This window comes from Mytilus californianus, unplaced genomic scaffold (assembly GCF_021869535.1).
Source record: "Mytilus californianus isolate M0D057914Y unplaced genomic scaffold, xbMytCali1.0.p SCAF_15, whole genome shotgun sequence".
Lineage (NCBI taxonomy): Eukaryota > Metazoa > Mollusca > Bivalvia > Mytilida > Mytilidae > Mytilus > Mytilus californianus.
Window position 1 is genome coordinate 12,001,930 of NW_026262637.1, and position 25,848 is coordinate 12,027,777.

The following is a 25,848-nucleotide window of genomic DNA, read 5'->3' on the forward strand; positions in this document are numbered from 1 at the left end:
TTCAAAGTGTTTTGTGTTTATCCATAAAATTGTCTGACAATCAAATGACAATAAAAAAGCTGATATTTTTCAGCCCCCTGTCGTAGTGGAGGAGGCAGTTGTACCCTTGTCCGTCTGTCTATCCATCCATCATGTTCTGTCTGTCCTTCTGTACTTATGTACCTCCCGAAATTGGTTTCTATTCTCTAAATTTAGCATGCCTCCATGAAACTAATACACAATGCTTATTACCACAAAACACAGATCAATTTTGAATTTGGGCGGCGTCATTTATACCTTTCATGCCATTTACAAATGTAAAAAATGCTAAATTTTTGTTTCCGTTCTCAAACTTTAGTTTGCCTCCGCCAAATGTTATTAATCTAATACACAATATAATTGAAATGGAAATGTGGAATGTGTCAAAGAGACAACAACCAGACCGAAGAGAAGAAAACAGTCGAATGCCACCAATGGCTCTTCAATACAGCGAGAAAATCCCTCACCTGGATTCGTGCTTCAGCTTGCCCCTAAACAAAATTGTGTACTAGTTCAGTGATAATGGACGTCATACTAAACTCCGAAATATATAAATGAACTAAAATTAAAAATCATACAAGACTAACAAAGGCCAGCTGCTCCTGATGTTCGGACAGGCGGAAAAATGCGGTGGGGTTAAACATGTATTTTGAGATCTCAACCTTTCCCCTATACCTCTAGCCAATGTAGAAAAACAAACACACAGCAATACGTACAGTAAAACTCAGTTTAAAAGAAGTCAGAGTCCGATGTCAGAATAGGTAACAAAAGAAACTAAACAAAATGACAATGATACATAAATTAACAAAGGACTACTAGCAGTTACTGGCATGCCAGCTCCAGACCTCAATTAAACTGATTGAAATATTATGTCTTCATCATATGAATATCAAGCACAATCCCTCCCGTTAGGGATTTAGTATCATACCATCATAAAATATACGAGAAGAACATAACCCGTATCATGCCAACAACTGGTTTTAGAATAAATGTGTTTATTTCCGATGCAGAGATCCTATTAGTGAATCAATATTAAAGCCAAAATATGCCATCTTTAATGACATGACAACAGTATCGTAACTATATCCCTTCTTAATAAGTCTATCTGTTTAAAGGTTTTGTTAGTTTTTGAGGCGAATGCCGATATTTTTGTGCTTTGTAAAGAATATTACCATAAAAGATTGGATGTGAAATACCAGAACGTATAAGATGTCTGCATGTTGATTTATATTTTACGAATTATGTCCTTGTACCGAAATTTTAAATTTAGTAAATGTTTTGACTAGTTTGTGATATCGAAAACCCTGGTGTAATAATTTTTCATTAATATATTAATACATAGATTTCTTTCACTAAAATCTAATACGTTGTTACATACACGAGCGAATCGTACAAGTTGAAATATATATATACACCATAAGATGGTGACAAGGGAAAGTCACCATCTAAAAAATGATTATTAACAATAGGAATAATAAATTTTGGTAGTAAGCTTCCCGTTAATGATATAGATATCAAGATCCAGGAAAGGGCAGTGTTCATTGTTAGTATTAGCTTTATTTAAAGTTAGTTCAACAGGATAAATCTCTTTAGTGTACATACTGAAGTCGTCATTATTGAGAGCCAATATATCATCCACATATCTAAATTTATTATTGAATTTTTGTATCAGATGTTGTTTTGATGGGTCTTTGCTGATTTTAGTTATAAATAGTAACTCATAACAATACAGAAACAGGTCTGCAGTAAGTGGTGCACAGTAAGTCCCCGATAACTTGACGATATACGGAATCTCCAAAGCGAACAGAAATGTTATCTAGTAAAAATTCAAGGGCAGTTATAGTATCAAAGCATGTCCAATTGACATAGTTCTTTTGTTTGTTGTTACTAAAAATGACCTAAAAGAGTTTTGAACATATATATTTGCATTCTCAATTTTTAAATGCCCATTTAATTAGGTGTGTGATTTTTTTTTCAATAAGAATATGAGGCAAAGTGGTATATAGTGTAGAAAAATAAAAACTTTGAACAGATTCAATCTCACCAATATAAGCATGCAATTTATCAAGTACTTCCAACGAATTTTTGACACTCCAAAAGTAATTAATTCCTCTATTTTAAAAGGCCTTATTTAAACAATTTATCATAAGGTTTTGTATTGTACCAAGTGTACTAGTAAGTAGTATAGACGTTTAGTAGTGGAACAATGGCTTGAAGTCAAAATAAATCTATATTTGAAAGGTGTTGTGTGCAGCTTTGGAAGCCAGTACATAGTTGGAACTTTCATTGTATTTGGTTCTGCTTGTAAAGATGTAGCTAAAAGTTTATGTTTGTTACAGATGTCATTTTCCGAAAATGGGGTCAGTTGGAATGTTGGCGAATTCGTGATTTCCTTTTCCAGAACCTCAATGTAAAATTTACGTCAATGCTTATTTCCACAAAACAAAGTTTGAATAAGGGAAGCTTCACTTTTACTGCTTAAGAGTTATATTCCTTTACCATGTTTACAAATGAAAAAAAAAATGCTGAATTTGTCTTTTCCATTCTCTAACTTCAGTTTGCCTCAACCAAATGTTATGAAACTAATACACAATGCTAACTTCCACAACACACAGATCAAGTTTTTATTAAGGTAGTGTCGCCTTTATAGTTCTTAAGTTATGTCCTTTTATAAAGCTGTATTCAAGCGGTTGCATCTTCTACGTCCCATGGACTACTAATTATAGGAGTTATTCCCCTTTAAAGGCGAATTTTTTTTACGCATCCCTACAACAAAGAAAACACTAAGTACATATCTGACAGTACTCAAAAGTACTGACAGCTAGTTGAAAGTCACTAGTTTTTGACATTTTCACCTTGAGTTTCGTTAAAATGACTTGAGATTTATCAACTTTAAGTTTCCATTTTTACCATCGAATGTAAATTACAAACGGATATACAAATCGACAACCTTTTACTTATATAATAATAAGCATGATATAATTTCCCTTCTGCAGTCCTTAAATTGCACTGTCTTTTTGATACAGTTCGAACGGTTAAGTCCTCAGTTTTTTTTTATCATGGTCAATCAGATAAAATATAAATCTGTTACTCTAAAATATCTGTCAAATTTGTTTGCCATGCTTGTACAAGACAGTCTGGTTTGTCGTAGCATACGATTTAAATCAGATTTTTTGCGTGACTGTCTGCTATTTATAAAGTTACATGTATGCATATCTTGTTTATTGATTTGATGTAATATTTATTTAGTTAATTAAGATGCATCGGAGTTCAGTATTTTTGTGATTTTACTTTATATTCGTTTTATTGGTAAAATCGCTTAGATTTGAAATCACAAGTTTGAAAAACGTAGATCCTTTATTCGTATGTGGATCTCTGATTCTTCCTCAATCAAATACATTCTAATTTTAATCGGATTCTCGTCAAACTTCTCGCAGTTTACAGAGTTCAAAACTGTATTCTCGGTCTCTACAAAATAAAAACAATAATGTTTATACTGATAAATGAATATAATTCCCTTAACAAAGAAGTGGCATACGAAGCCGTGATTTTGAATGGCTGAGGTAAAGCCAAGTTATATTTTATTTCCGTATTAAAAGATATATTAAAACTGCGCGGGCTCTGCATGATAACGTGTACACAACGCATAGAAACGCACATAAGAGGCTGATTTCATTCGCAGTTTCATTGTTGTAGCAAAAATGTAATTATAAAAATAGAAAGCTTTTGTTTGGTAACTTAAAAGGCTTTCTCCAAGCGTTTTATAATATGCAACACTTCCTAAGTTTCTTTTTTTGACAATACTATAACAAAACTTGAAATTAGTGAATCATATTTTTGTTACTAAAAGTGAGGTCAATGTAATTAACTTGAAGATATACCTTCCGCCTTTCTCTCGGATGTCGGTTGTTCGTTATAAAGAATCGACATGGCCATTGCAGAAATACAAGACATTGGGGATTATCCAAATAAATGTCCACAGAACTCATACACATATCAAACTCTTAGTGTTGTTTTTAACTATGAGTAAGCAAATTGATATACATGACAAAATTACAAATTGCAAAGAACAACAGCATATTCAAAACAAATATCATAAGATATGTTTGGGTTTAAAAAAATGATTTAAAGGATAGTTCCTAAACGGGCTTGATTTATAACTAGCTTTATAGCAAATTTAAAAATGCTTGATGCTGATCTATATTTTGCAATTTCAAACTTACTCATGTCTGTTATCATGGGTGCTTGTTACGCCCCTCATCACATAATTAAGTGGAACATCAACAGAGAAATAAGCATCCCAATTGGTATGAGATGTCATGTAGCATTCTGTCACATCAAAACCTGCAACAATAGTAAATAGTTGCAAACAGAGTAATAGGCATCCCAATTGTTATGAGATATCATGTAGCATTTGGTCACATCAAAACCTGCAACAGTAGTAATTAGTTGTAAATAGATAAACATCGACAACAACAAAAAAGACGAAAAGACGGAAAAGTGAACAAAACACTGCACGAAAACGACCACGAACCGGGTAAAATGCAGATGCTCCAGAAGAATAAGTAGCCATTGATTCACTAGTAACATCAAACGTTTTGCTCATGGCAACTAATAATTCGACGAATGAGCAATTTCCAAACTGAGTTAAAGGCGATATTTATATAAAATCAATAGATAATACGCTGTCACATCGCATTTTGCATATGTATCGTTTGTAATTCACTGATGTTCATGTGTTCTCTGGTCGTTACGAACAAAGAGCAAACACGACAATTGCACATTACACTAACTTTTGTACATTAACACTTATGCCATACAGCGCAGAAAGCCAGAAAATAACAAGACATGTCAAAATGAGAGACAATTCAAAGCCGAAAACCAACCGCCTGGAAAATAGATATAGCAAATTACAATCAACGTCAACTGCTATACAATATATTCCTAGCATGGAACAAAAACATACAGAATTTGACGGGGTTGACATGTTTGTATGAAGACTACTTGGTAGCAATCGATATATGTTCTCATTTTTACCGTCATGGTCACAGCAGTAGAAATCCCACCGTCTATCTTCACTTCCGTTATCATGGATACTTCTCATTCCATGTATATATCCATGGTATTTACATTGAAAGGCAAAGAATTCATCAAAACCATTTACATAGCCTGAAAAAAGAAATTAAATGTGATTTAGATCCATAATCGATTAAAAGACATACTTTTTGTGCCGTGTTCTTCATGCTTTTTGTTTTAAGTGTTTCGGCGAAAGACTTTCATCTCCTTATCAATATCATAACAAAAAGTACATTACACATGATTTGATCACACTAGTATTTGCCTTCTTAGTATTGCTGAGAATTTTTTTCGATATTTTCATTTACTTTTTTTCAACAACACATTGCACTTCGGTTAAGAATAATCTTCACTAGTCCGGTATTGAGGTGAAGTGTCCCTGTTTGTTGATAAAAAATGGTATACAAAGAGAAATAACAGCTAAAAATTCCATATCATCATTATCAACAATGATATAAATAAAACCATCTAAACATATGCAGACTTCTTTTTAAGCAATATTTTATATTAAGTATGGATTGTTAGTATTTTATTTCGAACACGTGTTACGTTCCGTCCGTCAACTTGTTTTTTTTTTTGCTATAAATGATCTTCCTGATTTGAAACAGAAATTGACATAAGTTGATTTATTCACTGGTTTGTCTGACTAAAAATAATTAATTTAGAATATTTAGATGCTGAAATTATTTTATTTTGTAGTCTTCTCTTTAATTCAATTTTGTATCCTCTGTATCTGCATAAGAAATTGAAGCCTTTAATACTTTGTTCACAAGGTTAGCATGAGTTGTTTTAGACATCATTAACCTACCACTCCATTGACATCTTGACCCAATTCCGGTAGATACCCTACAAATAATGTCAAAAATTCTGTCTTCGTGACGGTTGTCATGCTGACTACGGATCCCAGATACAGACTGATTATTTGGACAAATATACTCCAGTTTTCCATCATAACTATTCAACCAACAGTCGCATGTTGTGAATATGAAGGCAAAGGTGAAGAAGATAGCATTGGTGTTCATCTTCTGAAATTAGAATGTGTTTTATTTTATTCTTAAAATTTAGCTGCTAACAGTGTTATTATTCAGATTGACTTATTGGAAACGTTTTTACACTGATCACAAATTGATCCATCAACTGAGCATCAAAATAGTTCTTTTATTCATTGTCATACCTCATTTCAATATCATCGGATTTCTATTCACATTTAACCAATATTAACTACGTCTTATTCTCTTACTTCTTTACTTGTTTTTTTTTAAAGCTGTAATGCTTCTCAACGTTTTTCTTTCTCTCTCACTTTTTTGTGTTTGCACATGTCTTTTCGAGACTACACAGTTAAGTTATCCCAGATTGTAATTGTCAATTCGAAAGAAGCATTTCATCAACAACTATATAGTTAGAAATCCGTCAGATGCACTACAAACCAGTAAAAGTCTGAAATGGCCTATATCTGTACTCGACTGTACTGATTTTTACTCGACCAGTCTGAATTGGTCTGAAATGTACTTGATAGTACTCGACTGTAGTCTGAACCATACTTAACAGTCTGAACTTGTACTCGACCCTTACTCGACCCTTACTCGACCAGTACTTAACCATTTTATACGCGTCTGAACCATGCTCGACCTAGTCTGAACCATGCTCGACCTAGTCTGAACCATACTCGACCTAGTCTGAACAATACTCGACCTAGTCTGAACCATACTCGACCAAGTCTTAACCAACCTAGACCTATTTTTTGTATCTATCTATTGTATTTCTTCAATTTAGGAACTGTTTTTAACAACAGCTATTTTCCCTGGCTAGAAATTTGAACAACAATTTGAAATTAAAAATGTATTCAATATAGCATTGAAACCAAAATTTCACAATAAACATAATATAACTTCATCACCATATTCATCAACACTTATATACATACATATATATCACCTTTAAAATAAAAATAAAACAAGCTGATCAAATAATCTCAAAACTGAATTGTGACTAATAGTTTCAATGTTGTTCAAAATTTTTTGAATGTTTCAGATATATTTTATGGTTACTGGACAATTTTCACCATTAACTTAAGCCTTTTATAGATTTATGGTGTCAGTTGAGTTTAGTTAATAATGCAGTGAACATTTTTTTTATTAAAATATATATAAAATAGCATATAAAGCAACTTAATAAATTTAAAAAATGACACCTTTGTTTTGTTAAACCAAGAATTTATTATAATCATGATAATAGAACTTCCATAGTAATCCTGTGATAAACTTTTAAAAAAGGAAATGTGTTCCAAAGTTACAGTAAAAATTTATTTCAATTAAATTTAAATAATTTTTGTCAAAATTAAAGACATGGCATACAAGTAGCACTTTAATAAGGTTTAATTACCTCAGTACATGTGTGTTTTACAGGTAAAAAGAAAGCCCTATTTTTCTTAAACTCGTGTATTACTTATCTAGTGAATTCAAAAGGCCTTGCGATTTAAGTTTCACAGGATGTTGTAATTTTGAATGAATGTTATTTAGAATTTAATACCCTTTGACCAGGTGTGATCTTTTTCATGAGTATGCCCAACGCAGGAGGTATTACTTTATACTTCACCACTAATCAGAAGAACAATTTTATTAATTTCTTTAATTTTTATCCCTTTTTGATATATATTCTATATAATATATCCCAAATTATAATAATAGATATATTTCTAAAATAAGGTAAACAATTTCAGTGATTTTGTTGGCTGTTGTTACCTCATTAAAAAGATAATTATATAACTATTGTACATTTTTTGCATGTAACCATGAAACCTATGTAGTTTTTATTTAGGAATTTAGGAAAATTAATTTAAAAAAAAAAACACATGCCAAACAAGAAGCATCTTATTATGGTTTAATTACCCTCAGTATAGGTGTGGTTTTTTTATTAAAAGAAAATCTTTTTTTAACAAAACTCGAAAACTTTAAAATTAATATAATTAAATTATTATATAAGATAATTTGATTTAACTATCTCTATTCGATAAATCTGAGAATCATGTAAGAATGTTAAAATCTGTTTTTATAATATATCTTTATTTTATTGTGGCTGTTGTCATGTCAGTTAAAAAGAAATTTATCTTAACAGTTAAAATTTAGAAAAAGTAGAGGTTATTTGGTCAAGTATGGTTCAGACTGGTCGAGTATTGTTCAGACCTTTGGTCGAGTATGGTTTAGACTGAAAAAAATAGGTCGAGTACAGGTCGAGAATGGGTTAAGACTGTTTCAGACTGGTCGAGTAATAGTTTAGACTATTTTCAATGGCAAAGATAAGGGTCAAGTACAAATCAGTACAGTCAAGTATGGTTAAGACTGGGGTCGAGTAATGTTGAGTAAAATTCAGACCAATTCAGACTGGTCGAGTAAAAATCAGTACAGTCGAGTACAGATATAGGCCATTTCAGACTTTTACTGGTTTGTAGTGATGTCTTGGGTAAACATTGTTCCTTCTGACCATTTATTATAATTATGTTGCTACTCAATATTAAACATCCCCTCAAGTTACATCTGCGATTTGAACTACACCATTGAACTGATCTGTTCTTTTTGATCACATCTGTAACTATTTTCTTATTTTTCCTATTTAAACCTTTCCATAGAAACTCTCACTGAGACTAATATAAGTTATATGATTCGCTACTGCCCCCGTACGTATCCATAGACGGTTAGAAAAATCCATAGGGGACGAGGCCGAATGCCGAATCTCCTATTGATTTTACTCACCCTCTATGGTCCATAGGGGGTCAGTAGTAAACTGTATAACGAATTTGTCGCAATTGTTTTGAAGAAAAATAAACAATGAGATCCAACAACATCAATAGATGACGTCACCAGTAACATTGAAGTGACGTCATGAACCCCATATGAAATTTTCGACCCCCTACGGATCCATAGGGGATCACAACGTGACGGTGTTAAACCAATCACAACGTAATAATTTATCCGCGGTGCGATAAGACGTAATATGATCAATCATTTTGATAATGAAATGATTGGGCAATGCCTTCGCGTGACCGTGAAGGTATCATGGTTCACAGTCTAGTGTTGTTAATGATAGGTATTTGGAATGGCTGTATGCAATATTTACATAAGACACTTTGAAGAATACGTAGTTCATCGGTCCAGATTGGTATGTTTTTAAAATCAGACCATCACCATAACGAATTGGCGGACCGACTGACAATTAAAATATTTCGCGGTCTTGTATATCTTAATATGTCAGAGGCGTCTTCTAAACAGAAAATTTTCCGATTATGGACATTTCTAGATCTTGATTTTGTGACTGACTACAGATTCGCATCGTGGAAGATACTTACATTATTTACGTTGTCGAATCACCTGGACCCACTGTCATAAATCTTTACTCTGTATTCAGAGAACAAAAATTGTGCTAAAACACGAAATTTACTATTTTGATTGACTGATTGTTTATGCTGTGAACAACAATATAACCATAAAATGGCTATAATGCAAAGTGTTGCTCTGTTTTAAGCTTTAATCAGGATTTCTTCATATTTTTATTGTTTGTTCTATAAAAGTTTACGAGATCTAAAGGGAAATATACTGCTGAATAAAATCAACAATATTTGTTATTAAAATCGTTTTAAGGTCTTGACTACGATCAGCCTGATGTGGAAGAAAATCATTTTTTACTAAACTTTTGGGTCGTCGAAAACAAACACATGTTGACAGTGCAGACATTGGATATTTTAAGGTGTTTTTAAGTTTTATTCCGGTTAAACCAATTACCTGTATTAAGTTTTAAAAAATTCGGATAGCAGTTAAGCAGTTGAGCACAAGATTTATCTGACTTGATGTTGACCCATATATATTTGTTTTTATAAAAATGTCATTGAAGCCGATATTGTTTTATCTGCACAAAGGAGAATCTTTAAATGTCTTTTCTACTTTAGCCCTCGATGTTTAGGTGGCATACAAATTCTTGTGGTCAGTTTGGTCATGGTGTCATTGGTTGACAAGTATGTTTAATTAAAAGTGCATGGTTGTGTATAGGAAATGCATATAGTACAATATAAACGATGACGACTATAGGCAGAAAGATATTGGTGTTTGTCTGTGCGCGTGTAGTACTGATCTTTTGATATTACTCCGATTTCTACTTCGTTCGAAGTGTCAATTAACTTGATAAGTGGGTGAGATTTTATAACTATGTTTTATTGATTAATTTGCGATGTTGGTATGGTAAATTGTGAGTCGTCCCCTTCATGTGAATATATATAAATTTATTTTTATTAATCTTTTTGCAACTTTTTTGGAATGAATGACTTATTTAACAACAACGTTATAAATTAAAATCACAATATATTTGGTATGCGAATACTATATGCGATATTCTGTCTTACAGTAAAAGATAAACTTCATTAAAAAAAAGAATATAGCAAAAAATGAATTTCAATAAAACAAAAACACCATTATAACTTGAAGATAGAACCGATAATATCAAGATGGTTACAAATAACCAATTATATTGCACTAGTTGCACTTAGGACAACTAGAGTCCCTTCTATACTAAACTTTTTGATAGTTAAAATCATTGGGAAATAAAAAGAAGTACCACACTTCCTTATTTGTACAGCAAAACAAACCTTTGAATAGCTTAAGTGATCTATTGCTACATTCTTTGACCATCATTATTCACGAATTCAGTGAATAATAACATGTAAACATAATTCTAATATCAAATGTCAATTTGTGACGAAACTTGAACACGTAATTACACCAGTAAACCTGCAATAAATTGATATTTAACATCAAAAGTTGTCAAAACAAAAAACAGAAAAATCATTGATTACTTATACAAATGAAGACATAATTTCAATACATTTACCTTCGTAAAAGTCGTGACAATCCGTAATTTTTCAGTAGATAAGATGGACAACGTCAGATAGTGTATCGCCTTTCATATCTTTGTAACTAAAAATTCGTTCTTATTGCGTATAACGTAATCTTATTCCGATAAAAAAAATCTTTTTTCATTCCAGAACTCGTAGTGATCAGAAATAGCATTTTGGAAATACCTGATTTCTGAAATATAAACGAGTATACAGTCAAGTTAAAACATCTATTCTCCATACCAAATACTCCGAAAACCAAGTTTACATAAGACCGTCTCATTTAATAATCTTTGACCTCGTATTAGGATATGTATGGAGAAATTGTAGACAATTTGCCTGTCATTTGACAATCAATTACAGAAGCGGGGATGACTGAGTACATCTTAACCGAAGGGATACAACAGATGTGTAAAAAATGAAATCACGAAACATTTTATTGTTTCTTGACAAGCAACATCGCACTCTGATTCAGTATCATTGAGTAACGTGACGGTTAAATTTTCCCCACCGAACACTACGTCTAAGCTTCAGATATAAATTTTTGGGATTATTTGTACCTTCAAAGCCAGGTACAGGAAGCACATATGTCATTACAAAGATCGATAATTGCACTGACAACACTTCTCTGACAAAAGAAATCAATGTTCTGGATGCTGTTCATTGAATTGATAAATCGTGGAGTGATACAAAAGAATCAACAATCACATTCTGTTTCCGTAATGCTGGATTCCACGTTGTCAACCCTGAGATGAAAATAATAACTCTGATATTGAAGACGACCCGGATGATGACATTCGACTTTCAGAATTAATGGGGATGGTAAGACAATGTTTCGGTCACGGTGATATTACGTTTGAAGAAATGTTTGCTATTGAGGCAACTATGCCAATGGAGAAATTATTCGATAGAGACGGAGAAAAAATTAGTTGAACAATTTTAAAACGCGAGGATCGGATTTTGAAGCAAAGTTTTCCTCGGAGTTCAGTAGTTTTGTTATTTTACTTTTTATATCTTATTTTAAACACTTGGAGTAATTTACACCATCTTGTTCTGATGTGGTATGGTTTTTCAAATCATTTTATTACACAGACGTTTTCAGTGAATTTAGTTCAGTATAATTCTGTATGCTATGTTCACTTCAACAAACAATTTACACTCATTGTCAGGTTCTGATGAGCACAGCATATAAGAAAACAAGGACTCTATTGTGTACTAGACAGACACATTCGGTTGGATTTAAGACGTACTAATTCACATAACAGATCATAGGGAGACATTCCGGACACGTTATTCTCACTCTGGGCCGACTGTCTTTGCTTGTACTCTGTACTAAGCGGATAAGCTGCAAATGCATATTTCTAAGGCCGGTTTGCCCAATCCGAGGTCACCAGCACTCGAGACGATATACTGTGTGTATATTCATTTTGAACGTTTTCGTAGAGATCCCCTTAAGTACAAGTATGCCGATCCCTTAAGTATTAGTGTTCTGCCAGATAAGAAAAAGGCAGGTTTTTTTTCTGGGTGTGTTTGATGAAATATCTGCAAATACAATCAACCATCATATTTATCCTTCTCACTGTCTTTTTAAATTTATTTCGCATATAAAATATATTCTTGCTCTTTATTCATGTTTATGATTTCCTGTCTATCAATAACCAACATTTAAGTGAGTGCTTACGTGTCATATATCACAGTTAACTTGCGATCAAAGTTACTATCGTAACTACATGTAGCTATATATAGAGGGCCTGTATCATAACTTGATATGTTTTTTCGATATTGACACAGACGACTACAATTTGAATCTACAACAAACGTGATAATTTTCACTTTTAAATTGTTAACATATTTTTTCTCAGTAATAACATACCCATACCTCATCGTATGTCGTTTAAAATTTCACATGCAAATGAGCTAACAAATCACAATAACAAATCACAAACAAATTGCTTCCAATTCATAAGCAAATCATAAACAAATTGTCAAGAAATTGTCTTGAAATCATTAACAAATCAGAGGTAATTGCTTTCCAAATTATGAAGAAATTATAAACAAATCGTTATCAAATCTTTAACATATCAGAAGTAAATCGTATTCCTACATTAAGCAAGTCACAAGCAAATCGTCAATTAATTGACATCATCATCGATTGACAGATTAAATCATTTACATATGGATCAAAAATCTGTTCTGCCCCTGAGACCCCCGAACTTTGAAGTGCACTTGTCTTTATTTTACCTTAGCTACTCCTCTGATTGTTAAGGGATTATGATTTCGGGTTGTCATGAGGGAGCAATTGTTCCCTCAATAAAAAATGTTTCTTTCACTTCTCCAGAATTTGAATCTAACGAGATTAGACAACCACATGGGCAACCACGTTTACTAGAAGGATGTCGAATACTAATAGGCGATGGGTCCAAGTCTGCTACAGCCCTAGACTTGGCCAGTCAACGTCATGAAAAATTAAAACACAAAACTTGCCATTGCATATTGTCTGCTGACTCGGGAAGCTACTCTTTAGTTGCTTGTCTTGATCTGTTTACATGTCTTTTACAAATTTATTCCTATGATATTCCAAGTAATCAAATCATAACGAAATCACACAATTTTAGCGAACAAAGTTAACAACTCTTTTTGAAATCATTTCATACGACATTCTTAGTTAACAAATCATAAAGACATCACACAAAAACAGAAACAAATTGCTAACAAATCATACAATTGAAGGAAATCACAAAGAAATCAGTTTTGGGGAGTTTAGCGAATTCTGATTTGTTTATAATTTCATTAATGAATCACAAGCAAATGGTATTAACAAATTGCAGAATTAGGATTTGAAAGAGATTTGAATATGATTTGAAAGAAATTTGTTCATTTATTTTTCTGTTTGGGTACGAAATGACTGTGTATATCCACACTAAACGAACAGGATTTTAAATACGGATGTTTTCACCACACACATATATTGCTTCAGTTGAATCATAAGTAAGACCGGCTGATTGTTCACTTCAAAAGTTTTTCGGTCAACAAAACGAATTGTTGGCCAATAGGATATGTCTTAACTTACAAGTGACATGATAATTTATATCTTTAGATACCAGAAAAATCATCTCATCTGTTTTTAATTCTATGGTGTCCAACTCCAATTACTCTGCAAAATGATACTGATTTTCAATAAAAGTTTGCTTATTCTATACTACATAATGTCATTGTGGTCATCTTTGTTGTATGAAAACGATTATATTTATATTAATTATTTTCCGAAGCAAATCTTGAACTTTCTCGATGTAAGAGATTTAAATTTTTTAGCACTGCTTTGAGTTTTCAGGAGGCGAGGGGAGGGAAGGTTAGGCGTTTATTTTCCGATGAATATGATATTTAAGAATGCAAGCAAAAACCAATATAAAATGTCATTTATAAATGACATCACACTTTTATGTTGAGTATGTTAGTGTATGTGCTATAACGTTTATTATTGTTGTAATAATAACCAATTCCAGTCTTTCGGTCTATATTTAGACATACTAACTGTCTTTGTCATTGTTGATTTGTGCAGGATTTATCAAAATCACCAAGTACACTAAGAATTTTATCTAATGTTTGTCGATAACATATATAAACAACGTACGATCTTCTTAAAAATAGAAGATAAATGTCTGCTTTCGTTATTCACAATGAACCACATGTACAAGGTAAGAAGCAAACTGTTCATTTCCAATGAAATCACGATCAAAACTAGACATCAATACAAAAGCACAAACAATATGCAATTATGTACTTATCATGCTTTTGTATATTGTATCAAGTGTACGATAAAATCGGAGGCATAATTTGTTTTCTGATTTTTATTTCTGGTAATTTTCTGTTGTTGTCCGTTGCATTTTTGAAGGAGTATAGATGTGTATCTTTATGCTCTTTTAACACCGTTTTCCCCAAATTTTGTGTTCTTTGTTTTTTTTTGTCATGAAAGACAATCAAATATCAAAAGAATACATGTATATAAAAAATTCCAGCGCGTAGCATCTTTCTAACTTGTCAATAGTACACCGGTCGAATATGCATGCACACAACAGAAATAGTGACCGCTTTGTTTTGATTTTGAGAGAGAGAGAGAGAGAGAGAGAGAGAGAGAGAGAGAGAGAGAGAGAGAGAGAGAGAGTTTTTGTTTTGTTATTTTTGTCTTTGTTGTTGTTGTTGTTTTATTTATATTGTTTTCAGAAGGGGGGTCGTGTTCAATGAAGTTTTTTTTTAGAAAGGTTTAAAAGGTCTTGAACCATTTGTGTTTCTAACACGCATTAGCAATAATATACCAACTTCACCTGCATATGGGATATACAACTCATTCGGTATTCAATAATTTACAGCTGCTACTCAGACTTTATAAAACGTCACCAGCGTCTGAGCAGAAAGTTGATGAGCCATGATTATATCAAAGAACGTATTGTCATTAAAAAAAAAAGTTCATCGAAAGATATCCAGACCTTGTTGATAAATATTTTGTCATGATGGTCTTTGGGTATAGATTCAAGGTACGGACGTTGTTTATCATCTTAATCACGTGTTAAGGTGTTCTTCTGTTTGTCTGGGTAAATCAGCACCTTTACAGTTTAGTCCATTCTAAATAATAAACTTTTGGCGTGGCTCTGTACTTATACATCCCGCTATTGTGTTATTCAGCTATTGTCATTTTTGTCGAGCCTGCTACTTTTGTCGCAAAAGCGAGACATAGCAATCCTACTTTCCGTCGTCGTCGTCGTCGTCCGGCGCCGGCGGCGGCGTCCTCAAATATTCACTCTGTGGTAAAAGTTTTTGAAATTTTAATAACTTTCTAAAACTATCTTGGATTTCTACCAAACTCGGACAGAAGCTTGTTTATGATCATTAGATAGTTTAAGAAGTAAATTTTGTTAAAAGAAATCTTATTTATCTGTATTCTACTTATAAATAAGTCTAATTTGCCGGTTAGCATTACATTCACCCTGTAGTTAAAGTTTTAAAAATTTAATAACTTTCTTAAAATGTCCTGGACGAAAGCTTTTTACACTCAAAAGATATTATCTAGAGGAAAAATTTAATAATTTTTTCACCATTTTTGTTCAGCCTGGGACTATCAACAAAATTAGGTTAGACACTGGGTTCCGCAGAACCCTTAAAGATTTTTTGTATACTTATCTTTCATTTTTGCTTATGTGTCTATATGCCATTTTGTTTTTTGTCTGTTGATATATTTGTTAGGTTTTATAGTGAGTAAGATTATACACAATGTTAACTGCTGTACCCCTTTTTAGTTCACTTGGACTTAAAGGGCCAAGTGAGCTTTTCTCATCACTTAGCGTCCGTCGTCCGTCGTTGTCACCCGTCGTCGTCCGTCGTCGTCGTCGTCGTCGTCATCCGTCGTCATCGTCCGTTAACTTTTATAAAAATATTTTCTTCTGAAACTACCGGGCCAAATCTAACCAAACTTGGCCTAGTTCATCCGTATTGTATCTTGATCAACAAGAGAGGGGCGAAAGATACCAGAGGGACCGTCAAACTCCTAGATTGAAAATAAACTGACAACGCCATGGCCTAAAAAAAAAAAAGACAAAAGAAAAATAATAATACACAAGACACAACATAGAAAACTAAGCAACACGAACCCTACCAAAAACTGGGGTGATCTCAGGTGCTTCGGAAGAGTAAGCAGATCCTGCTCCACATGTTACACCCGTCGTGTTGCTCATTATATTACAAACCCGGTAAATAGTCTAATTCGGTAGGTCACATTCGTGAAAAAAGGAACGGGATTGTAGTTACGACATAAGGAACATATATCTATGAAACGGATATTCCATAACTGTCAACCAACTCGGGATGGCGTCCGTAAAATTTACAAATTGAAGATTTCAACTTCACCAATTGGAACGATTGGTTTAATAGCTTCCTTGAGAGCAGCAACCCTCTATCAAGAAAATCATGATAGGAAATACAAGCCCGGGAATATCGTATCAATTGGGAGATATATACTCCGTATGCAGGCGCTGCTGGAATGTTGCTACATAGAAATGGAAAGTTCACAATTGGGAAGCTGAAATCATCTCTTTTGTTAACTTGTTAACAAATCATAAAGACATCACACAAAAACAGAAACAAATTGCTAACAAATCATACAATTGAAGGAAATCACAAAGAAATCAGTTTTGGGGAGTTTAGCGAATTCTGATTTGTTTATAATTTCATTAATGAATCACAAGCAAATGGTATTAACAAATTGCAGAATTAGGATTTGAAAGAGATTTGAATATGATTTGAAAGAAATTTGTTCATTTATTTTTCTGTTTGGGTACGAAATGACTGTGTATATCCACACTAAACGAACAGGATTTTAAATACGGATGTTTTCACCACACACATATATTGCTTCAGTTGAATCATAAGTAAGACCGGCTGATTGTTCACTTCAAAAGTTTTTCGGTCAACAAAACGAATTGTTGGCCAATAGGATATGTCTTAACTTACAAGTGACATGATAATTTATATCTTTAGATACCAGAAAAATCATCTCATCTGTTTTTAATTCTATGGTGTCCAACTCCAATTACTCTGCAAAATGATACTGATTTTCAATAAAAGTTTGCTTATTCTATACTACATAATGTCATTGTGGTCATCTTTGTTGTATGAAAACGATTATATTTATATTAATTATTTTCCGAAGCAAATCTTGAACTTTCTCGATGTAAGAGATTTAAATTTTTTAGCACTGCTTTGAGTTTTCAGGAGGCGAGGGGAGGGAAGGTTAGGCGTTTATTTTCCGATGAATATGATATTTAAGAATGCAAGCAAAAACCAATATAAAATGTCATTTATAAATGACATCACACTTTTATGTTGAGTATGTTAGTGTATGTGCTATAACGTTTATTATTGTTGTAATAATAACCAATTCCAGTCTTTCGGTCTATATTTAGACATACTAACTGTCTTTGTCATTGTTGATTTGTGCAGGATTTATCAAAATCACCAAGTACACTAAGAATTTTATCTAATGTTTGTCGATAACATATATAAACAACGTACGATCTTCTTAAAAATAGAAAATAAATGTCTGCTTTCGTTATTCACAATGAACCACATGTACAAGGTAAGAAGCAAACTGTTCATTTCCAATGAAATCACGATCAAAACTAGACATCAATACAAAAGCACAAACAATATGCAATTATGTACTTATCATGCTTTTGTATATTGTATCAAGTGTACGATAAAATCGGAGGCATAATTTGTTTTCTGATTTTTATTTCTGGTAATTTTCTGTTGTTGTCCGTTGCATTTTTGAAGGAGTATAGATGTGTATCTTTATGCTCTTTTAACACCGTTTTCCCCAAATTTTGTGTTCTTTGTTTTTTTTTGTCATGAAAGACAATCAAATATCAAAAGAATACATGTATATAAAAAATTCCAGCGCGTAGCATCTTTCTAACTTGTCAATAGTACACCGGTCGAATATGCATGCACACAACAGAAATAGTGACCGCTTTGTTTTGATTTTGAGAGCGAGAGAGAGAGAGAGAGAGAGAGAGAGAGAGAGAGAGAGAGAGAGAGAGAGAGAGAGAGAGAGAGAGAGAGAGAGAGAGAGAGAGAGAGAGAGAGAGAGAGAGTTTTTGTTTTGTTATTTTTGTCTTTGTTGTTGTTGTTGTTTTATTTATATTGTTTTCAGAAGGGGGGTCGTGTTCAATGAAGTTTTTTTTTAGAAAGGTTTAAAAGGTCTTGAACCATTTGTGTTTCTAACACGCATTAGCAATAATATACCAACTTCACCTGCATATGGGATATACAACTCATTCGGTATTCAATAATTTACAGCTGCTACTCAGACTTTATAAAACGTCACCAGCGTCTGAGCAGAAAGTTGATGAGCCATGATTATATCAAAGAACGTATTGTCATTAAAAAAAAAAGTTCATCGAAAGATATCCAGACCTTGTTGATAAATATTTTGTCATGATGGTCTTTGGGTATAGATTCAAGGTACGGACGTTGTTTATCATCTTAATCACGTGTTAAGGTGTTCTTCTGTTTGTCTGGGTAAATCAGCACCTTTACAGTTTAGTCCATTCTAAATAATAAACTTTTGGCGTGGCTCTGTACTTATACATCCCGCTATTGTGTTATTCAGCTATTGTCATTTTTGTCGAGCCTGCTACTTTTGTCGCAAAAGCGAGACATAGCAATCCTACTTTCCGTCGTCGTCGTCGTCGTCCGGCGCCGGCGGCGGCGTCCTCAAATATTCACTCTGTGGTAAAAGTTTTTGAAATTTTAATAACTTTCTAAAACTATCTTGGATTTCTACCAAACTTCGACAGAAGCTTGTTTATGATCATTAGATAGTTTAAGAAGTAAATTTTGTTAAAAGAAATCTTATTTATCTGTATTCTACTTATAAATAAGTCTAATTTGCCGGTTAGCATTACATTCACCCTGTAGTTAAAGTTTTAAAAATTTAATAACTTTCTTAAAATGTCCTGGACGAAAGCTTTTTACACTCAAAAGATATTATCTAGAGGAAAAATTTAATAATTTTTTCACCATTTTTGTTCAGCCTGGGACTATCAACAAAATTAGGTTAGACACTGGGTTCCGCAGAACCCTTAAAGATTTTTTGTATACTTATCTTTCATTTTTGCTTATGTGTCTATATGCCATTTTGTTTTTTTGTCTGTTGATATATTTGTTAGGTTTTATAGTGAGTAAGATTATACACAATGTTAACTGCTGTACCCCTTTTTAGTTCACTTGGACTTAAAGGGCCAAGTGAGCTTTTCTCATCACTTAGCGTCCGTCGTCCGTCGTTGTCACCCGTCGTCGTCCGTCGTCGTCGTCGTCGTCGTCATCCGTCGTCATCGTCCGTTAACTTTTATAAAAATATTTTCTTCTGAAACTACCGGGCCAAATCTAACCAAACTTGGCCTAGTTCATCCGTATTGTATCTTGATCAACAAGAGAGGGGCGAAAGATACCAGAGGGACCGTCAAACTCCTAGATTGAAAATAAACTGACAACGCCATGGCCTAAAAAAAAAAAAGACAAAAGAAAAATAATAATACACAAGACACAACATAGAAAACTAAGCAACACGAACCCTACCAAAAACTGGGGTGATCTCAGGTGCTTCGGAAGAGTAAGCAGATCCTGCTCCACATGTTACACCCGTCGTGTTGCTCATTATATTACAAACCCGGTAAATAGTCTAATTCGGTAGGTCACATTCGTGAAAAAGGAACGGGATTGTAGTTACGACATAAGGAACATATGATATCTATGAAACGGATATTCCATAACTGTCAACCAACTCGGGATGGCGTCCGTAAAATTTACAAATGGAAGATTTCAACTTCACCAATTGGAACGATTGGTTTAATAGCTTCCTTGTGAGCAGCAACCCTCTATCAAGAAAATCATGATAGGAAATACAAGCCCGGGAATATCGTATCAATTGGGAGATATATACTCCGTATGCAGGCGCTGCTGGAATGTTGCTACATAGAAATGGAAAGTTCACAATTGGGAAGCTGAAATCATCTCTTTTGTCGTAAAGTTGTGTTTTCAACCGACCCTCATTGTCAATTTCTAGATGTAAGTCAAGATATGAGGCAGACCTAAATGTATCTGTTGTATCCTTTATCTCTAATCGATGGGATAGATGCGTTCAACATAGTCACCAAATTTTGAATTATTTAGTGAGAGAACATCATCTTTATAGCGGAAATTAAAGTTAAAGGATATTGCTTACTTCTTATCTTTCTTCCTAAGAAGTTTCTGTATGAAGTCAGCCTCATAATAATAAAGGAACAAGTCGGCAAGAAGAGTGGCACAATTGGTTCCAATGGGAATGCCGACAGTCTTTTGAAAAAACGTCCTCCAAACGTAACAAATATGTTGTCAATCAAGAAATCAAGCATCTTGATAATGTCTTGATAACAAATGTATTCGATAAACCTGCCCATCAACAAAGATGGCCGCCATGGCTAAGAATAGAACATGGGGGTAAAAATCCAGTTCTTGGATTATATCTCTGTAACTAAAGCATTTAGAGCAAATCTGACATGGGGTAAAATTGTTCATTAGGTCAAGATCTATCTGCATTGAAATTCTGTGTTGGGTTGCTGTCCCTGAATTGGTAATTTTAAGGAAATTGTGCACCAACATTGTCAATTGACTCCATAAAAAGTTTTTGCCCTTTAAAGTAAATTTTTCACAATTTTTTGTAAGTTTTTGTAATCTTTTACAAAATTCTTCTCTGAAACTAATGAGCCAAGTTCATTATAGATAAAGATAATTGTAAACAGCAAGAATGCTCAGTAGAGTAAGATCTACAAACAAGTCAGCATCACCAATACAGAGAATTTTGTCATGAATTCTATTCTTGTCTATAATGTGTGTCCTTTGTTTAATATGCACAAAGACCAAGGTGAGTGACAAAGGCTCTTTATAGCCTCTAGTTTACATTTTTACCTATTATGTCTGTTTGTTTGGTCACATTTTGTTGTCAATGTAATGGACTTTTATGCGACTGTCATACAAGTGAAAGGTTAGGCTAGCTATAAAACCAGGTTTAATACATTACTTTCCAAATAAGTAAACGTCTAAACAAAGTCAGGAATATAACAGTTGTTTTACATTCGTATGATGTGTTTGAGCTATTGATTTTGCCATTTGATAAGGGATTTTCCTTGGAGTTCGGTATTTTTGTAATTTAGATTTGGAAAATGTTGAGCAATACAATTGATTGTCCAATCGTTTACCTAATAAAAAGGTTTTTATTCTAATTTGGAATCAATGGTTTATAAAAATCAAAGTGCTATCCTCTCTTTTACACTTCAAATGGTTAGATTACGAAAAAGGACATACAGCGTATAGTGTACCGCTGGCATATTTGTGTAATTTACTCTTAGTAAAATTGTTTTCGTTTATGATTTCAGATAGAGAAATTGTATAAAGTTATATTTATTTGTTATCAAGTTATTTCCATAATTCCGATAGAAACAAAAGTATAATTACATCAATTTCAAAATATCCCTTCCAATTAAAAGGTCCAGTATTTGAGAGTGTTTTTATTATCAGCTTACTTTAAATTTTTTGATGCGGTAAACATCCATTCAGATTAGCAGTGGCAACAATAATATGAAATATTTGGAGGTGAGAGCATTCTATCAAAACAATTAAAACGACATAAAAGAGATGATGACAATCGACATCCAAAGATGACCATAGTTTCAAAGGTCTTAGATAAAAGATATAAAACCGCAAGCCTGAATTTCTCCTGCAAAACAAATTACCCTTTTCTCATTTACAAAATACTGTGGCCATTCAGTACCTATGAAATATTATGTACTGCAATGATAACATGCTGTTTCCATAGAGTAAAACTGATTGGTTTTTTTTCTTTATAAAAAGTAAAATTACAAAAATACTGAACTCCGAGGAAAATTAAAAAAGGAAAGTCCCTAATCAAATGGCAAAATCAAAAGCTCAAACACATCAAATGAATGGATAACAACTGTCATATTCCTGACTTGGTACATGGGTTCTACTAAATTTAATTTGTTTTAATTATGAACAAGTTTCCTAATCTTCAAAGACCCAAGAGAGTGTAAATAGGTTAAGAATAAATTCAAAATTTGCCTCTTATAATGACTATCAATAATGTTTGAAGTTCTGGGGAAAGGGAAATAACACAGGTTCATTTCAGCAACAAACATTGAATCACACGGAAAACCGTTCAGATTGAATTTAATTAGGTTTACGTAAAAACGAAATTGTAAGAATCTCGATTATGTTTTGATCCTTCCACTAAAACCACATGGAAAACATATGTTTGATTGTTTTTTCAATTTATTTTTCAGGTAGTACCTACATTTCGTATAGCCCAGAGGTTATCACAAAATCTAGATATCCCAATGCAAATATCTCTGACGCTTTTAACAATTGATTAAACATGTTGACATTAGCTTACCTTATCATATCTTTATTTAATGTAATGGTATATGCACATAACTGTCGAATAACACGACAAGATGATCAAACAATTGCAGATTGCACCAGACTTAAATTGAATGATGTTCCGACAGATTTACCATTAAATATAGCAGGTCTTGATCTGAGCTACAATCAAATTTCGATGATTAAAAACAATGTCTTTGAATCTTTTTCAAATTTGACCACACTAAAAATGAATTTTAACAATCTTTATACCATAGATGGTGATGTCTTCAAAGGTTTGAAACAGTTACGATGGCTTTCAATGAAGCACAATCAACTTAACATATCTTCAAAAATATTTGAAATTGTACTAAGACCGTTATTACGTCTACAACACTTAGATATCAGATACAATATAAATAAAACGTTGGATAAAGAAGAACCTATGGTTTATCCGTACTTCGGAAACCTTACATATTTAACCAATTTATATATGGATCTTGCTCAAAAACCTCTGCTTAAGTTTAGTGGATTCAAAAAGTTATTGCAACTTCAGACCATAAAATTTGCAAAATGCTTTTTGAATCAGATGTCTAATGACACCTTAGTCGATTTACCACCAACCGTTACATCAATCTACTTTCACAGGTGTGTCGGTACAATAAAGATTGTAGAAGCAGATTTTTTAAAGCCGTTTCCTTTACTTCAGATATTAAGTATTGATGGCGCAGCTATATCGTTGGAAGATGCTTTAAATTTTCTTCATCCTTTAACGCAGAAAAACATGACTTCTATAATTTTCAAAGATATTGCACCTAGAATTCCTAGACCTGTTTTTATAACCTGTGAAATGGTTAAATATTTGCAACATATTTGTGTAAAAACCCTTGTTATAGCAGAATGTAATATTGTAGGATATGAGGAACATTCTCTACTAACACTGGAATATCCTGAATGTCTAAAAAATGTTGTTCTCTCAGGCAACCGATTTTCAATAGCTCTAGGATCCCATTTCACGGATCTGGTAGTATTAATGAAGAAAGCAATAAACATAAGATATTTTGACTTATCGTATAATGCTATTAATTTCAACAATATTGAATACTGCAATTTAAACGTTCTGGAAAATCCTTCTTATAGAAAAGAAGTATATAGCAAAGGCTGCAAAATTAAAACTGGAACTGACACTGGAATTGAAAATTTCAACTCAGAATTTGTGAAAGATCAAATAGTTAATGAGTCAACAGTAAAAATTGCTTTGCCTGCAAAGCTCACTTTTCTACGAGTATCCCATTATATGACATCATATACAGAGACAGAACAAAAGTTAATTGTAACTAATGCCAGTAATCTCAGATATTTAGATTTCTCATACTGGCAGATTAAGCAGTTTCCTGAAATATATTCAGATACTCCTTTTAATGTTAAATACATGGACATTTCTGGACTTAACGCAAGTATTCTTATGCATGAGACGTCAATACCTGTTTTTCAAAATGTCCAAACAGCTATTTTGAAAAATGCAATGCTTGGTCTAACAATTGGAAAGAATGGCAAAGTTTTTCAACTATTTCCGGCCGTAGAAAAACTAGATATATCATACAACAACTTATGGTATCTAGATGAAGATGCTTTTGAAACAAACTTTAACTTGTCAAATGTCAATATTGCACACAATTTACTGCCAGCTATACCTATAGCCGTGTTAGATATGCATCACTTAAGTAAACTGGATATAAGTTACAACCGCCTTCAAACAATCAATAAAACATTAAGAGACTGGATTGATGAGAAAAGTTATGGAGGAATATTTTATTTGTCGATAGAAGGGAACAGTCTTAAATGTACGTGCGGAACGTCAGATTTTATAAGGTGGCTTTTCAGCACAAATGTCGTTTTTGATCGGGTAAATAAAAATTTCAGCTGCACGTTGACAAATGGATCGGAAAGTAACACAGTGGTTGTATACAGACGATTTCATGATCATTTTGGCAACTGCAATAGCAAAAATTGGTTGCGCCTAGGAATAGGACTTCTTGTTGCATTCGTCATTTTTACTGTTCCGTTTGCAGTGATTTTTAATTTTCGATGGAAAATAACTTTATGGATATATCACAACTTTAAAAGAGTCGTAGAACATAGATTAGAAAGAAAATTTAATTATGACATTTACTTGTCATATGCAGACGACATGCTTCAGTGGGTTCAAGGCGATTTTCTTCAGAGAATAGAGACTTCGTGGCACATGAAAGTATGCGTAGAGGACCGCGATTTCCAACTTGGAGTAGCGAAAGCAGATGAAATAGCAAACTCTATTGCTGGCAGCAAACATGCAATTTTATACTGTCTGCGTCCTTAAAAGATAACGAGTGGAACAAATTTGAAATCGAAAGAGTCAAATATGAAAAATGCAGAAATTACTTACAAAAAATAATAATCGTAGTAAAAGAAGCTAGAGTTAATTGCGTTCCACATGAGTTGGACGACATTCTACAAAATGTCACTATAATAGACTGGGCTGATAACGAGACTGGCTGGGACAAACTGCGGATGTCATTGTTTACTGATCCCTTTTAATTGGTGAAATATTTATAAATTATATAGCATGCACAAAACAATTCTGATGATACATTATACACAATACGCTGCTAGGAAATTGTTGAAAAATAAATCCTCGACTGTTAATTGCTTTAAACATTGTCTATTCTTCCTACTTTGATATTTAGTCTGTAAATAGCATATTTGGTATAAAGTCCATGTGAAAAGATTCCTTTCGGTCATTCCGACCTAATGTTCTAATAGGACGATAATCTTAGATATGAATTGTAATGAAATCTCCATTAAGTTTGTCCAATTTTCGGCTGTGTTATCTCTGAAGAAGATATTAATGTGCACCATTTTGCAGTCCACGA

At 33.1% G+C, this 25,848-nt stretch overlaps 1 protein-coding gene and 1 pseudogene across 1 annotated transcript; one reads left to right on the top strand and one right to left on the bottom strand.

The window, feature by feature from the left end:
- Positions 1–3,295: 3,295 nt before the first annotated feature.
- On the bottom strand, positions 3,296–6,633 carry LOC127725971 (hemagglutinin/amebocyte aggregation factor-like). The gene is made up of 5 exons (XM_052233274.1): positions 6,604–6,633; positions 5,903–6,119; positions 5,056–5,187; positions 4,242–4,362; positions 3,296–3,486 (listed from the first exon to the last, which is right to left on the bottom strand). The coding sequence occupies exons 1-5, from the start codon at positions 6,631–6,633 to the stop codon at positions 3,441–3,443; spliced, it is 546 nt and encodes a 181-aa protein (XP_052089234.1). The 3' UTR covers positions 3,296–3,440.
- A 16,246-nt stretch (positions 6,634–22,879) lies between these two features.
- LOC127725897 (toll-like receptor 2) lies at positions 22,880–25,552 on the top strand (annotated as a pseudogene).
- The last annotated feature ends 296 nt before the right edge of the window (positions 25,553–25,848 follow it).